This window comes from Protopterus annectens, chromosome 7.part0 (assembly GCF_019279795.1).
Source record: "Protopterus annectens isolate FY-2018-M chromosome 7.part0, PAN1.0, whole genome shotgun sequence".
Classification (NCBI taxonomy): Eukaryota; Metazoa; Chordata; order Ceratodontiformes; family Protopteridae; genus Protopterus; species Protopterus annectens.
The window spans coordinates 1,224,260,268-1,224,274,521 of NC_056739.1; the positions used below are offsets into that span (position 1 = coordinate 1,224,260,268).

General features: G+C 39.5%; 1 protein-coding gene across 1 annotated transcript in view; it reads right to left on the minus strand.

Moving 5' to 3' along the window:
- DNAH1 (dynein axonemal heavy chain 1) overlaps positions 1 to 14,254 on the minus strand; it is a 5,225,710-nt gene that overhangs the window by 731,683 nt on the left and 4,479,773 nt on the right. Inside the window, exon 69 of the mRNA XM_044076389.1 lies at positions 523 to 681. Within this exon, the coding sequence (XP_043932324.1) occupies positions 523 to 681 (159 nt within the window). The remainder of the gene's footprint in view (positions 1 to 522; positions 682 to 14,254) is intronic.

Here is a 14,254-nt window from a genome sequence, read left to right on the forward strand (position 1 = left end):
TTTGCCTGATAATGTCTATGGACAAAATGTATTTTCCCCTTCTACTTAGAAATCAACAAAATATTCAATGATAAATTGTTTAGTTGTTGGTCCGTCTATCTAATGTATAGATCTTTATAAAATAATGTGTTTCTTTGTAAACTTAGCAGTGTTTACCTTCACCTGGGTTCACTTCATGAGATATTTAGTCTGTGTATCTTAAGCATGCTGCAATCCACATACTGCTATAGAGAATATAATTTTGCCTGTCACCTGCTCTACAGTTAATATTAGAAAATTCACAACATGTAAATGTACTCCTGACTGTACTAGCAGCCCCAAAAAGTGAGGACTGCATTCTCTGATAATCAGCCCACATAAGCTAACCATTATTGTTGTGAGCTATTTCATTATTCTACCAATCAGCTGAAATGCACAACTATCATCACATCACCAGTGACAATGCACTGATTCCTACAGGAATACCATAACAATAAAACGAGGTGCATGCATCATAGCAGTTCTTCAAGAAATCTCATTTACCTGACCCTGTCCCAGAGATATTGCACTCATCTTTTTGGAAAACTTCATTTCTTCAGCGAATTTGTAAAGATCTACAGCAGGATCTGTTCCTGGGGATAGGACAAATATTAAAGGAATTGTAGGTGATGACTCCTTAAATACAGCAGACAGGTCTGATGTCTAAAAGAAAACACAAATTGAAAAGCAAAGTACATTATAAAGAACAATACTGCTGCTTCCTTAATGAACTATAACATATTTATATATGGACATGCAAAATTTTTTCCCAAATAATTACCTCCCCCACTAGAATCCATAAACCTGATAACAAACAAAGCACCTTAGACTGGATCACTGTTAACAATCATCCTCTTACATATATAGCAGGTACCCTTCCTGATGTCATTAGTGACCACTCACTAACCTATGTAATCAAACAAAAAGTCAATATTCCCAACTCTAACTTGTATAGAACTACTCGGACCAACAGAAATTTTAACCTAGAATGCTTCTAGACTGAACTTAAAGCATGTGACTGGTCACCACTGAAACACCTCCAACTAGAGGAAGCAGTGTTATACTTTAACAGTAAGTTCTTACAAATTCTAGACTACCATGCCCCTATTCGCTCTATCAAAAATAGAACCAAATCTGCTCCATGGCTTACAAATGAAACCAGACAAAAAAAATCACACTTAGAAATAAAATCTGGGCTAAATGGAAAGCTTCTAAAAACCCAGCAGGTCATCTAAAATTTAAACAATTGAGGAACGCTACCAAAAAAACTATACTTACTGACAAAAAAAAACATTTACGTTCAACTCCAGCAAACCCACAAGCACAAACCACAAAAGTTCTGGTCAGGTATAAATAGACTGTTACATCCTGGTCACTCCAAAACACCAACCCTGTCAGGCACCACCAATAGCAATCCTAAGCATATTGCTGATGCCTTTAATACCTTCCATACTGAGGCCATCCAATCCCTAGTAAATTCTGTACACCCTGTTAGCACAAGTCTGTCATCTACTATAACTGGCTTATTGCCCTCATTTCATCTACAACCAGTTCCAACACACCTCATTTGCACCCTACTCCAAAAACATAAGCCATGCACCCCCTCAGCTGACTTTCTACCAACTGAATATCTGCAAAAAGCAGCTAAAGTTATAGCCTATCCCATTTCCATTCTAATAAATAGGACAATTACTGAAGGAACTATCCCATCTATCTGGAAAATCTCCCTTATTATCCCACTTCATAAGGGAGGTGACTCTACTGAACTTTCTAACTTTTGACCAATAGCCCTACTCTCTCCCTTAGCAAAAATAATGGAGAAATGCATCCACCGACAACTACTCAACCACCTTCTCCAAAATAACTTACTAGCTAGCTGTCAGCATGGTTTTAGGCCATTCCACAGCACCACCTCTGCCCTCTTATACTTTTCTGACTGCATCAACAAAAATCGCAATGACAACACTCTATCTTCCTCACTTTTTATTGACCTCTCAAAAGCCTTTGATATGGTTAACCATCAGCTTCTTATGGATATACTTAAATCCCTCTCCCTTGATACACACGCACTAAAATGGTTCAATTCCTACCTAGAGAACCAACAACAAGCTGTGCTCTGGGATAATGAACTATCCACACATCTTCCTATTACCCTTGGTGTTCCTCAGGGCACTATTTTGGGCCCCCTCCTATTCTCAATTTTTATTAATGACCTTAATTTAACAACTCCTCAAGCTACCTGCATACAATATGCAGATGATTCAACATTAATATGCTCCGCTACTTCATTATCTGAACTCCAATCCCTCACCCAAAATGTACTTAACATAGTGGAAAACTGGTTCCTACAGTGCTGCCTTCTCCTGAACCCCCCAAAAAATGAAATTATTGCTCTTCAATCTAGCAAGAAAGTCCTCAAATAGACTTCACAGTATTATCTAATAATGGCACTGTTATATCTCCTGACCTAACTACCAAACTCTTAGGAGTAACAACAGATCATATCCTTACCTTTGACACACACATCAATACTACAACAAAATCAGTTAACAGAAAGCTAGGCTCCCTTTACAGGATTAAACCCTTCCTTACTCCAACAGCTAGAACTACTATTGCCCACACCCATCTTATCTCTACCCTCCTTTATGCCTCACCCATTTATACCAATATTTATAAAAATAACCTCAACAAACTTGCAACCTCCTATAATAACATTGCCAGATTTGCCACAAGCTCCCTATTCAAAACCCACCATTGTCACAATCTAAAACAACCTGGTTGGCTAGAACTCCATAACCAACTTCTATTTTACCAACTTATTATCACAAACAAGATCCTCTATCATCCTAGTAATACTCCAATACTCACTAGCCTTATTACCTCCTACACAAATCTTTCAACCCTACGCTCAGCAAATAAACTACTAGTATCTTTAATAAATAAATCAATAAGGCTGGGGACTCTATGTCCTCCAACACTGTGGGTAAAACTTGGAACCTGCTTCCCAGGGAACTCTCATCTCTTTCCTCTACATTAATTTTCAAAAAGCAACTTAAAGAATACCTTAAAAATCACTGGTTATGTCCATGCACCAACCGAGATTAATCATCTCCTTCCTTCATACTTAATATTTATTTCACTACTGCTATGCTTTGTCCACCTTCCTATTAAGCTCAGAGTGCATTAGCTGTCAGCTAACTAAAGTTAGTACTAACTTACCCTTTCTTAGATTCTACTACAGAGCTTGTTCATGTTTAGCAAGCTCTCTACTCTATGTACTTGTCTCTACCATATAAATATGTGTCACTATTGTCTTGTAAAATTTTTGATCACTAAGCTACTATGTAAATAACTTGAATTCTAGTCTTAAAAATGTACTGTATCTGATTGTTGCTATATTGTCTTGTAACATTTTTGATTACTAAGCTACTATTTACATAACTTGTATTCTAATCTTAAAAATGTACTGTATCTGATGTTGCTATTATCTTTAGTGGAGGTTTTCTCCCCGGGCCTCTACTGAAAATCGACACATATCCAGTTGGACTAGCCCAGTCAACAAATGTAAAATAAATAAATAAATACAATTTAATTATCCTGTATCATGACAAACCTATGAAATATATGAAAAAAACAGCCAAGCCGAAAATCAGCTTATTTCAAGAACTGATAGTCTTTCAATTTAACCAAGCTGTAGGAATGCAGGTGTTGAAATAAACTTCACGGTTAAAGCTATATAAAACTAGACGATCAGCATCAGCACCAATGAGACACTGTGTTCTGATTCTTATATTCTTAGTGATGCATTAACAATTAATTTTCCATGCATTCTAGAAACTTCTTTAACTCAAAACAGGCTGCTCAGCTGCAGCTTGACTACTTTTCCATGCCAATCCTTCATATCTACCACTAAAAAGTACAAACATTTTTTTTACATGGCCTAATCAGCGGTCTTAAAGGAACAGTTTATTAGGGAAGGAAGTTTAATTTTATTGTACTACAACATTTTAATGTCAGCATTAGAGGTGGTGATGTTAGCACTAAAACAGAATGCTTTGAAATTTTAGAATTACAAAGTGACAGAGGGAAGGGTTTAAATGACTATGTGTCTTTAAGACCAATGATTAGGTCAAGTGTCCTTCAGAGGTAGACCTGAAACTGTGTGTACTTAAGCAGCATTCCATGTCTGTCTTATTAGATCTGAAGAAGCACCTGGATAGGTGTGAAAGCCCTTGTCTTTTTCTTGAATGATTTTTAACATGTTTTTATGCTGTTTTATTAAACTTTGGAACTGCTACTTCATTGGAATCAGCTGTGTTGACTAGTTAGTCTTCTACTTGGATTGTCTGACTTGTGTTTAACCAGTTTTCAGCTGTCTGTCCTGGTTTGCCTTACTTGTATATGTAGTCTTTTTTTATTTAGGAAAGACTAATATCATTCTCTTCTCAATCAAATATTCATTTTCAGTTTCTGCACTTCATTCATATGATTTAAAGTTAAACAATTTGATGCAAATTTCAAAAAAAAAAAACAAAAACCTCATTGTTTGGTATACAGGCCAAGTTTTGTGGAATTTATAAAACCTGGAACTCCAAATTGCCTTCCAACCACCCAGATGAAACAGTTCCTCAATTTACCTACCTAAATTCAAAACAAATTCCTCACTCTTATTTAATTTAGTGAAATTGTCCAACATACTCAAGGGTTTCCTACGAGGTATCCAGAACATACATTTCCTTCTTACTTACAAAGTGATTCTTGTTACTGCTAGAGGTATGTTAATACTCCCTATAGAAATTACCTTGCTACTACTAACCACTGCCTCAGTACCATCATTCTGAAGCACTAAATGTTATTAAATTTAACTTGTGGATATGCCCTTTGAAGATTTTTTAGCAATTACCACTGCAAACTGATCCAAAAGCTATATAACTACTGGTCCTCAAATATCCTTTCTTTACTGCTTCTTCTCTTAACCTTTAAAGTTTTGAGTCAAAGGTTTTCTCCTTCCTTCAGCCAATTCATGACTTTTAAATTAAACCCTTGCACAATAACTTAATCTTTCATCTCCTCTTTTACTCAATTCTCCAAATGTATTTTTATATTATTTTCACTACCTAAGCTATGAACCATACTGCATCAAATCTCTACAGACCACCAAGCAACTATCTCATTTCTCAAACCTTTCCTTATTCTTAAGGCCAGCTTCTAATGCTCCTGCCAAATCTCTACCAAATCTAGTTTGCCTTCTCTTTGCTGAATAAATGAGGATGCCTTCTTAGCATACGGATTTACATATACTTTGTTTTGCTCCCTTTCCACCAATGAACATAAAGAGCTCACTACTTTTAGGCCCATTCATTTGTCCAAATCCATGGCATTCAGGATCACTAAAAGAAGAAAGCTATAGCTGATGATCACAACTACCAACAAGCAAGGTTACAATATTTTATTCCTCCAGAAATTAAGATGGAAGCTTGCAATACTCAGAACATTAGAACCAAAAAAGCAGCACAGCACTGAAGAGTACAATCTTTAATAGCAGTTAAACGCTTTCTTCCCATTTCATAGGGACTTCCTCAGAACAATCTGTACATCCCTACCCAGCCCTTATATAACACACCACTAAAAGAATTATCCAATTAATTATGCAAACAGTTTTAGTTGACATAAATTAAAACATAATTAATACATTAAAAAATGTATTTAAACAAATACATATATATATGCACTAAAAAAAAAAAAATATATATATATATATATATATATATATGTATGTAAACATATATTCTATCCTAATTTTTTTTTTCAATTTTAAAACACAAGTAATAGCAGTGGACTGTACACTCTGTTGCATTTAAACTCTACTATGTTCAAGATTAAATCACCACTGCATTATCCTAAGCTATTTGGGTAGATTATCAGAGTTTAGAAACATAAAGGGATGAGGAAGGGAAGCAATTCAGAACTCCTGGAGCCCTTGGAGAATGGTCTGAGCAAAGCCTGTTCTGGACTTGGAAAAGGAATCCATTATGTAATGTTTTGTAAAGGTATATACCGAGGATGACGTTGCTGCCTCTAGAATATTTTATAGTCTGCCCCCTTCCAAAAAACCAAATAAGAAGTCAATACCTTGGCAGAGTAGGCCTAAACCCTGTCTTAAAGTGGCTTATTATGGTGAGAATAACAGAAAGAAATAGCACAAGAAAAAATATTTAAAATTTCTTTGCTTTAACACTGGTTATCCTTCCTCTTTCTTTCATAGGAGACAAATACCTGATTGGTTTTCCCAAATTATTTAGTTCTGTCCAAGTAGTATCTGAGCCACTTGTGGACATCCAGACTAAGTAGGATTCTTGGTCTCTTGATTTTTGTTTCTGGAAATAATACAATGAGATTAACAGACTGGTTCAAAGTGAACTCTGAAACTACTTTAGGCATAAAAGGATGTGTTCTCAAAGAAGCCATGTCCTTGTGGAAAATGAGGTAAGACTGACTCACCATAGCAGCTTGTAACTCAGATTAAGATCTTAAAGAGGTGCCACTGCTTTCTAGATGGCTGGATATACAATATCCTCTCTCAAAAACTGTTTAACTTGAGAGTAGTTAGAAAGGGTATCTAAGGACAGACAAGCAGAAATTGCTGACACATGCACATTGATAGAGAAGTCAGAAAGACCAAAGGACAACAATTCTCACAAATAATCAAGAAACAGAGGCAGCCAGACCTGAAGATTATCCTTTTTCCGGGTGGGGACCACCTAGAATTTTTTTCCCACTTACGCAAATAAGATTACCTGCTACACATCTTTAGAAAAATAGTGGCAAAAAGAATCAAAATTAACTTAAGTTAACTGAGGAGATTCCAGGTTGGGGTGCATCAAACAGTCCCTGTCGTGTGTGAGTAAATCCAACAGTGGGGAAGCTTGTGGTAAATGCCTTTGGCTAGATTGAAAAGAAGGGAGAAAAACTGTTGTCTATGTCAAAAGGGAGTCACCACCCCAGTGTTTGGGGAGTCCTTCTAAATCTTCACAAGAACCCTAGATACCAATGGAAAGGATAGAAAAGCAAACAGAAACATTCCCATCCATGGGAATGAGAATGTATCTGTCTTCCTGGTCTGTGTGCAAGGGATCCTGAAGCATAATCTCTTTAGCTGTCTGTTCTGGAAGGAGGCAAACAGATCTACTTGAGGTGTTACTCACAGTTAGTTCAATTTTTGGAAGAGCCCAGGGTGAGGATTTTATTCATGAGGGTCTTTCCTTTTCCTGTTTAACTTGTCTGCAATCAAGTTTTGCTCTGACAAAATGTATGGAGCCTGAAGAATCATAGTGAGCTGAGTTGCTATCTCCCAGACTATCATAGCAAGTCTGCAAAGAGGGCAAGATCAGGTACTTCCTTGTTTTTTTGTATACAACATCTCTGCAATGTTGCCTTTCTAAATATGTAGAGGCCCTGGGGACAAGAGATGAATTAAGGTTTTCAAAGCAGTGATCACTGCCATCATCTCTCTGACATGTGTGTGTTTGTCTGCCATGGGGGTTCTACAGAACTTGCAGTTTCATACTTTTGGAAACCGATCTCCATGCCAGGTCTGATGCTGCTGTAGTGTCAGAAGATAGAATGGTAGATCTGGATTGTGGGAGATCTGGTCTACCCACCAGAGAACCTCCCTCCCTCCCTCCTTACAAACCCCAATACAGGGATCTGAAAAGATAAAGGCTGAAGATGCTGAGTCCAGAATGACTTAAGGTACTATTGTTTTTCTCTCATGTGAACTCTGGCCAGGGAAAGCATGAGATTCATAGATGCAATGCTATAAAATCCTGAAAAATTCTCTTGTAGATATCTGGCTCTGATTGGAAAAACTCAGGAAGAATATTTTGAATATCTCTACTTATAGGTGCATAGGTTCATAGGTAGGTACTAGGCTATCTGCCTGAGGGCATTTATAAGCCTAGCCAGAATATGTCGGCTTTCGCCTCCCCATTGATTAATTAACTGATCCTCTGCTTTGGAAGAAGAAAGGCTCTTTTGTGAGAAGGGTTGAGAGAAGATTCCTGTAAGCTGATTTGAAAACCCAAACTGAGAAGATTCTGAACAGTTGCTAAAGACTCAACAACTAGAAAAAGAGTCAACAAAGATAAGACAATCATTCAAATATGGAAAGACAGGAATACCTTGAAGTCTGTAATATGTTATTACTGGGATAGACACTTGGCAAAAACCTTGCTGAAGGAGAAAGTCCAAATGGTAAGACAGAGAACTGATAATGCGAGTCAGCTACAGAAAATCTTAAGAAATGCCTGAACTGCTTGCCAGTAGGTAGCAAGCATCCTTTAGGTCTAGCTTTACTGGACTGTCCTTGACTTTGAAAGTCTTTCCCTTTCTTTTCAGATCCTTCTTGCCACTTCTTTTTAAAACCCTGTTTTCTGGCACTCTGCTGCTTAAACAGCTTTTTGTTTTTGAAAAAGGGAGCTGAGATGGAATGGGAAATTTTATTTGCATTTAAAAAGGAAGGTTAGAAGATTCACCTGCACAAAGAAATCATGAAGATTCAATTGCATAAGGGCCAAACATGGCTTGACTATCCAGATGAGAATTTAAAATTTCAGTTTTTGATATTCTGATGAAGTTCCGATAAGGGACAAAGGTGCTTAATATATATGTAAATTATTTTGTTTTGGTTTTAAGTGGTTTTACCAAATAAAACAGTTGCTGCTCGTGACTTTCTACCTTGGATTTGTTTTGGTTTTGGAGCCTCTTGGATTTTGTGTTTTACCAGTTTTAACAATTGCAGGAAGAAACTGAAAATTTGATCAAGCAAATTTTTCATGACTGACACAGAAGCAGCAGCTCTGGAGACGGCATCAGCCATATCATAAGAACACTTTAAGGCATGTTTAATTAGATGAGAAGCACATACAAAAGAGGCAGTCAAGACATTTTTCACCTCAGAAAAAGGAATGTTAAAGTTGACTTTTTCACATTTTCAAAATATGGAAGTAAAAAGTTTAACATGTGAGCCTGACAGTTTAAAATTCTGAATATTAAAATGGCAGAAGAATAAGCTTTCTTCTTAAATTTGTCAAAAGCTTTCCCATCCTTGTCAGAGAGAGAATGGGATTAGCATTAGCCATTTGTCTAAGTAGGGAAATCACTGTAGGTCTGCTTTAGGGTTAGAAAACAAGTATTTGTGTGTCTACTGAACCTTGCATATCCTATCACACATCTTATGAGCAGGAGACTGTCTACTTAAGCTACAAGCTATGGGGAAAATACCCTCTGAGGCAAATAAAATAATGGTTTTATAGTTTATACTGTTAGTGGTTGCTCAAATCTCTGCTGAAACTGTCTTCCCCACTACCCCTCCCTGTTTTTGGTTTGTAGTTAAATTTGGTGGCTTTTGCAGTGCCCGCCCCACTGTAGATTTGATCTAGGACACTCCCCCAGTCTCATCTCTTTACCGCATTCTACCTAATAAACCCTTTCTGCACTTGCTTTTAGTGCTTTTTAATTTAATTGCATTTTTCAAACTGTGTGTGGTCTAATATTGCTACATACTCGTGTGCTAGCTTGCACTGCATGTGAATTGTTTTTACTACTGTTTTTGCTACTTTTCTGTAAGAAAAAAAAAAAAAACTGTAAGCCTGTTTCCTATCTTTCCTGTAACTAGTGTTCCAGATACAGATTTGCTGTATCCAGGACTGTTTGTAAGCTTCTGAGCCCCCCAAGCCTCTCTGTGTTGGAGGGAAGCCTTCTAGCTTATCAGTGGGAGTGGTAAGCATTAGGTAACCTGTCTACCACATAAGGAGTGGTTCTGGCCCAGAATTTGTAATTATTGGCCATTTGGGCAATCTTCCATCTCTCTCAACTTTCTGATTTGAAAGCCTGCATTTGCACTTGTTTCTGTAACTTGTCTAGTGCAGATACAGATTCTTAGTTTTAGCACTTAAATTTGCTTATTCATACTCAGCACTTGTTCAGAACTTGTAAGCACTAAATAAGCTACTAATTACTACAGCACTCAATCTTCCTCATTACCTAGAGGAAAACAGTTTTTGTACTTACTTTTCTCACTGGCATTGAGAAAAGCAGCTCTTGTACTCACTTTCCTCACTTATCTAGAGGGAAAATAGTTTTTTATTCAGGCATGTCCAAGGGTCAGCTCCCAGTGTTCTCCCCTGTGTATCTGATGAAACTGGGGATCTTGAGGCAATGTAGAAATTGCCTCATGTACACAGACAACCCTCTCCTCCTACCACCCAACACTACAACCTGTGAGAGATGCACTTATCTAGCCAAACTGGAGGTAAAGCTCTCTCCAACCAAGACTGAACCTGACAGTCATGAGGAGAAGGTAAACATTTGCACCACACCATACTCATCACATAGTCTCACTACGTCTACACCACCAAAATCCACACATAGAAATAAAAACATTCACGGAGGCTCTCAATAATAATCTGCCTAAGCAACAGAGACCTCCAAAGCAGAAACACAAGCAACATCCATTCCCCAACACAACCCAAATGACACATAGCCCACAGACTCAGTGTGCCACTCAAACACAACCAATAAGGCAAAACAACATACCCAACACACTAGTCATAGGTGACTCTATAGTCAGGCACACTGATGTCCCACTCACCAGGCTAAACAAGGAGAAGGTTACTGTCAGCTGCCTGTCAGGTGTCAGGATCTGCCACATAACCCATGCACTCAGGTCACTCCACAACAAGTACAAATATGACTCTGTCATTGTCCATGTTGGTGTGAATGACCTGAGATGTACCTCCCTGGACTACATGAAAAGAGATATGGAAGAGCTCTGCAATCTTGTAGCCCAGACAGGTATGACCCTAGTCCTGAGTAGCATTCTGCCATCGCCCAGAATGATACCACAGTACAAGGACAAAATGATTGACTTCAACAATTGGCTAAGCTTCTGGTGTCATTCTAAGGGGATCCAGTATCTGTCTGCTTGGGATGACATGGCGATGCTTTGCCACAGATGGCCTGCACCTGTCGCCCCTGGGATTCCGGATACTGGCTAAGGCTCTTGCTGCCCCTATAGTGCCTTTTTTAGGCAGGGTTCAAGTAACAAATTCACCACCATAACAGGAACAGGCAAGCAACAACTGAGGGTAATGCTACTCAATGCTAGAAGTCTAAATTTCAAAATGCACTCACTCGAGGCACTCCTTAAAATGGAGAACATCGATATCTGTGCAGTGACTGTGACCTGGTTCAAGGCTCCGGAGAGCACCCCTGCACTACCAGGCTATAACTCATACCACACTTTTCGGCCATGTAACCTGGACCGAAACACCAAAGGTGGGGGTGTGTCCATATTCATTAAGGATATCCACACCTCCAGGCTAGTTGCTCAGCATAATGCATCTGAGGTTATCCAAGTGCAACTAACTCTTGGCAAAACTGTAGTCCAAATTGTAGCTTGCTACAGATTCCCCCAACATGCCCCAGGATTCCCACTCCTCTTTTCTTTATGTACTGGAAAATATTAGGGTTCAACCAAACACCCTAATAATGGGCGACTTCAACTAGCCCACCATTAACTGGGAAAACTACTCATGTACCAACTCCTTAGCGCAACGCTTTCTGGAATTCATAAACTCCAATGCCCTAGATCAACTTATCTACACCCCCACCAGGGGCAACAATATCCTAGACCTAGTCATTACCAACATGAGTGACCAGTGTTCCACACCTGAAGTCAACTCCTCGTTGGTCCAATCCGACCATAAGGCCACATCCCACCCCCACCCCCCATTAAGGAAACTACAGTAAAAAATTTCTCCAAAGCCAACTTCATGCTTCTTAAGATAGAAGTAGTGAACTTCATGACACCCATGCAGATGGACAATACAGTTACAACTGCTGAATCCTACAAAAATGCACTCTATAAGCACTTACATAAGTGTATGGATCGTGCTATCCCAAACAGAACCAAGACGCTATCCTCCAAAAAAAGGAAGCCAATCTGGTGGTCCCCTGCCATAAACAAACTGTACAACAGAAGGAAGAAACTGTTGCAAAAGAGAGTAAAATCCCATGAGTGGAGGAGCTCCCTGGTCAGCCTCAGTAAGAAGCTGAGATCCCTTATAAGATCCTCCATAGCTAGCTCCGAAAATAAAATCGCCACTAATTCCAAGGACAACCACAAAGCATTCTATAGCTATGTCAAGAATCTCAATGGTAACACCCAGATCTGCTCTGAGTTACAGCACAAAGGCACGAAAATTACAGAACCAACTGATATTGCCAACATCCTGGCAGATAGGTTCAGTGCTAACTTTACCCCCCTCTCACCCCCTAAAGGGCCTATATCTATACAGGAAGAATGTAGAGTCCCTGTAATCACAACTACACAGATGAAACTGCACACTATAAAGCCAAAAACACAGCATCCATGGGACTGGACAACATCCCAGGCTGCGTTTTACACGAACTTCAGAATGAACTGGCTCCCCACTTAAGCACCATGTTCAATAATAGCCTTACATCAGGCTTTGTGCCCACTGAATGGTGCACAGCAACAGTTATCCCACTCCACAAAGGGAGAGCCACCACTGATCCCCGGAACTATAGACCTATTAGCCTGATGAGCCTGGTCTGCAAAGCCATGGAACGTATAATCATGGAACTCATAAACAAAGACATTGGTAACCTCCAAACTCTGGATCCCACCCAGTTCGGGTTTGTGAAAGGCAGATCATGCCTCCTGAACCTGATCGACTTCTTTGAGGCAGTCACCAAAGCCGTAGATGAGGGTAAGGTGGTTCACACAGCCTATCTTGACCTCGCCAAGGCTTTCAACACCATCCCCCATTCTGGAATTATAGCTAAACTCAATAAACTAGGCATAAATCCCTACGTCACTAGATGGGTTGCCAACTGGCTCACTGACAGAACCCACACTGTAAAAGTTGCAGACTCCAAATCTGACCTCAAACCAGTGACAAGTGGAGTACCACAGGGTTCCGTCCTGGGACTGCTCCTGTTTGGTATCTACGTCTCTGAAGTACAGACTAACACAGAAGGCCTCTGGCTAATGAAGTTTGCAGATGACTGCAAACTAGGAGCCATAGTCAAGTCCCCAAATGATGTGAACATCCTACAGAAGGGCCTCTCTGAGACAGATGCCTGGTGTCAGAGGCATGGCCTCAAGCTCAATGCCAAAAAGTGCAGTGTCATCCCCTTTGGTAAAAACTCTGTACCCATGAACTACCACATAGGCAGCAATCTACTTAACACCGAATGCGTGATAAGAGACCTTGGGACCCAGGTGGACAGTACTCTCTCCTTTGATAGTCACATCACCACAGTAGTCAGGAAGTCCTTCTACGTGGCACACCTCATCATAAAAGGGTTCTCATCCAGGAAAAAAGAGGTCATCGTTCCCCTCTATACGGCACTCATTAGACCCACTATAGAGTACAACGCCCCTTTTGGAATGTACCTCACAAGACATCTGCAGCAGCTGGAAAGGCCACAGAAGTACCTCACAAAGAGGATTACTGGACTCAAACAAATGCCCTACACTGACCGCCTCAAAAAACTCCAGCTTTACTCCGTAGCATATCGCCTACTCAGAGGTGATCTCTGCCTAACATATAAAGCTATGTCAAACCCAGAGCTGTTGGACATGCTACACCTAAAGAAATCCCAGTCCCTCTGAGCTACATGCTCTAGGGACCTAAACCTTGTCATCACAATAAACAGGAGATGCTGGAAGGATAGATTCCTATCCCAGAGACTTCCCATACTCTGGAACAGGCTACCCATCTATGTCAAACAAAGGTTTTCATTAGCACTCTTCAAGAAAAATCTTGATGAGTGGATGGGAAATAGGAAATACACCCCGGGGATCACTTCTGTGTCTCTGCTCGACAGTGGCACAGGAAAATAACTTTCTTGGGTGGCATAAGCCAGGGAACCTTGTTGGCTAGGCTTACGTAGGCCTTTGGGCTGATAGCCTAGTATCTACCTATGAACCTATAAAATAGGAGGGTCAGCTGCAGGTTGTGGAGTATCCAGCTGTAACAAATCAATCAGAAAACATTTACTGGGCAACAGGAATTTCATTCTGATCCTAATAAAAAAAAACTTTCATTTTAGATAAAGTTTCAGCAAAAGAAAATATCTTGTGGAGGGAAATCTGAAAAAGCACTTTTCTTAGAATCAGAATATGCAGCATTTGAAGAAAATCCTG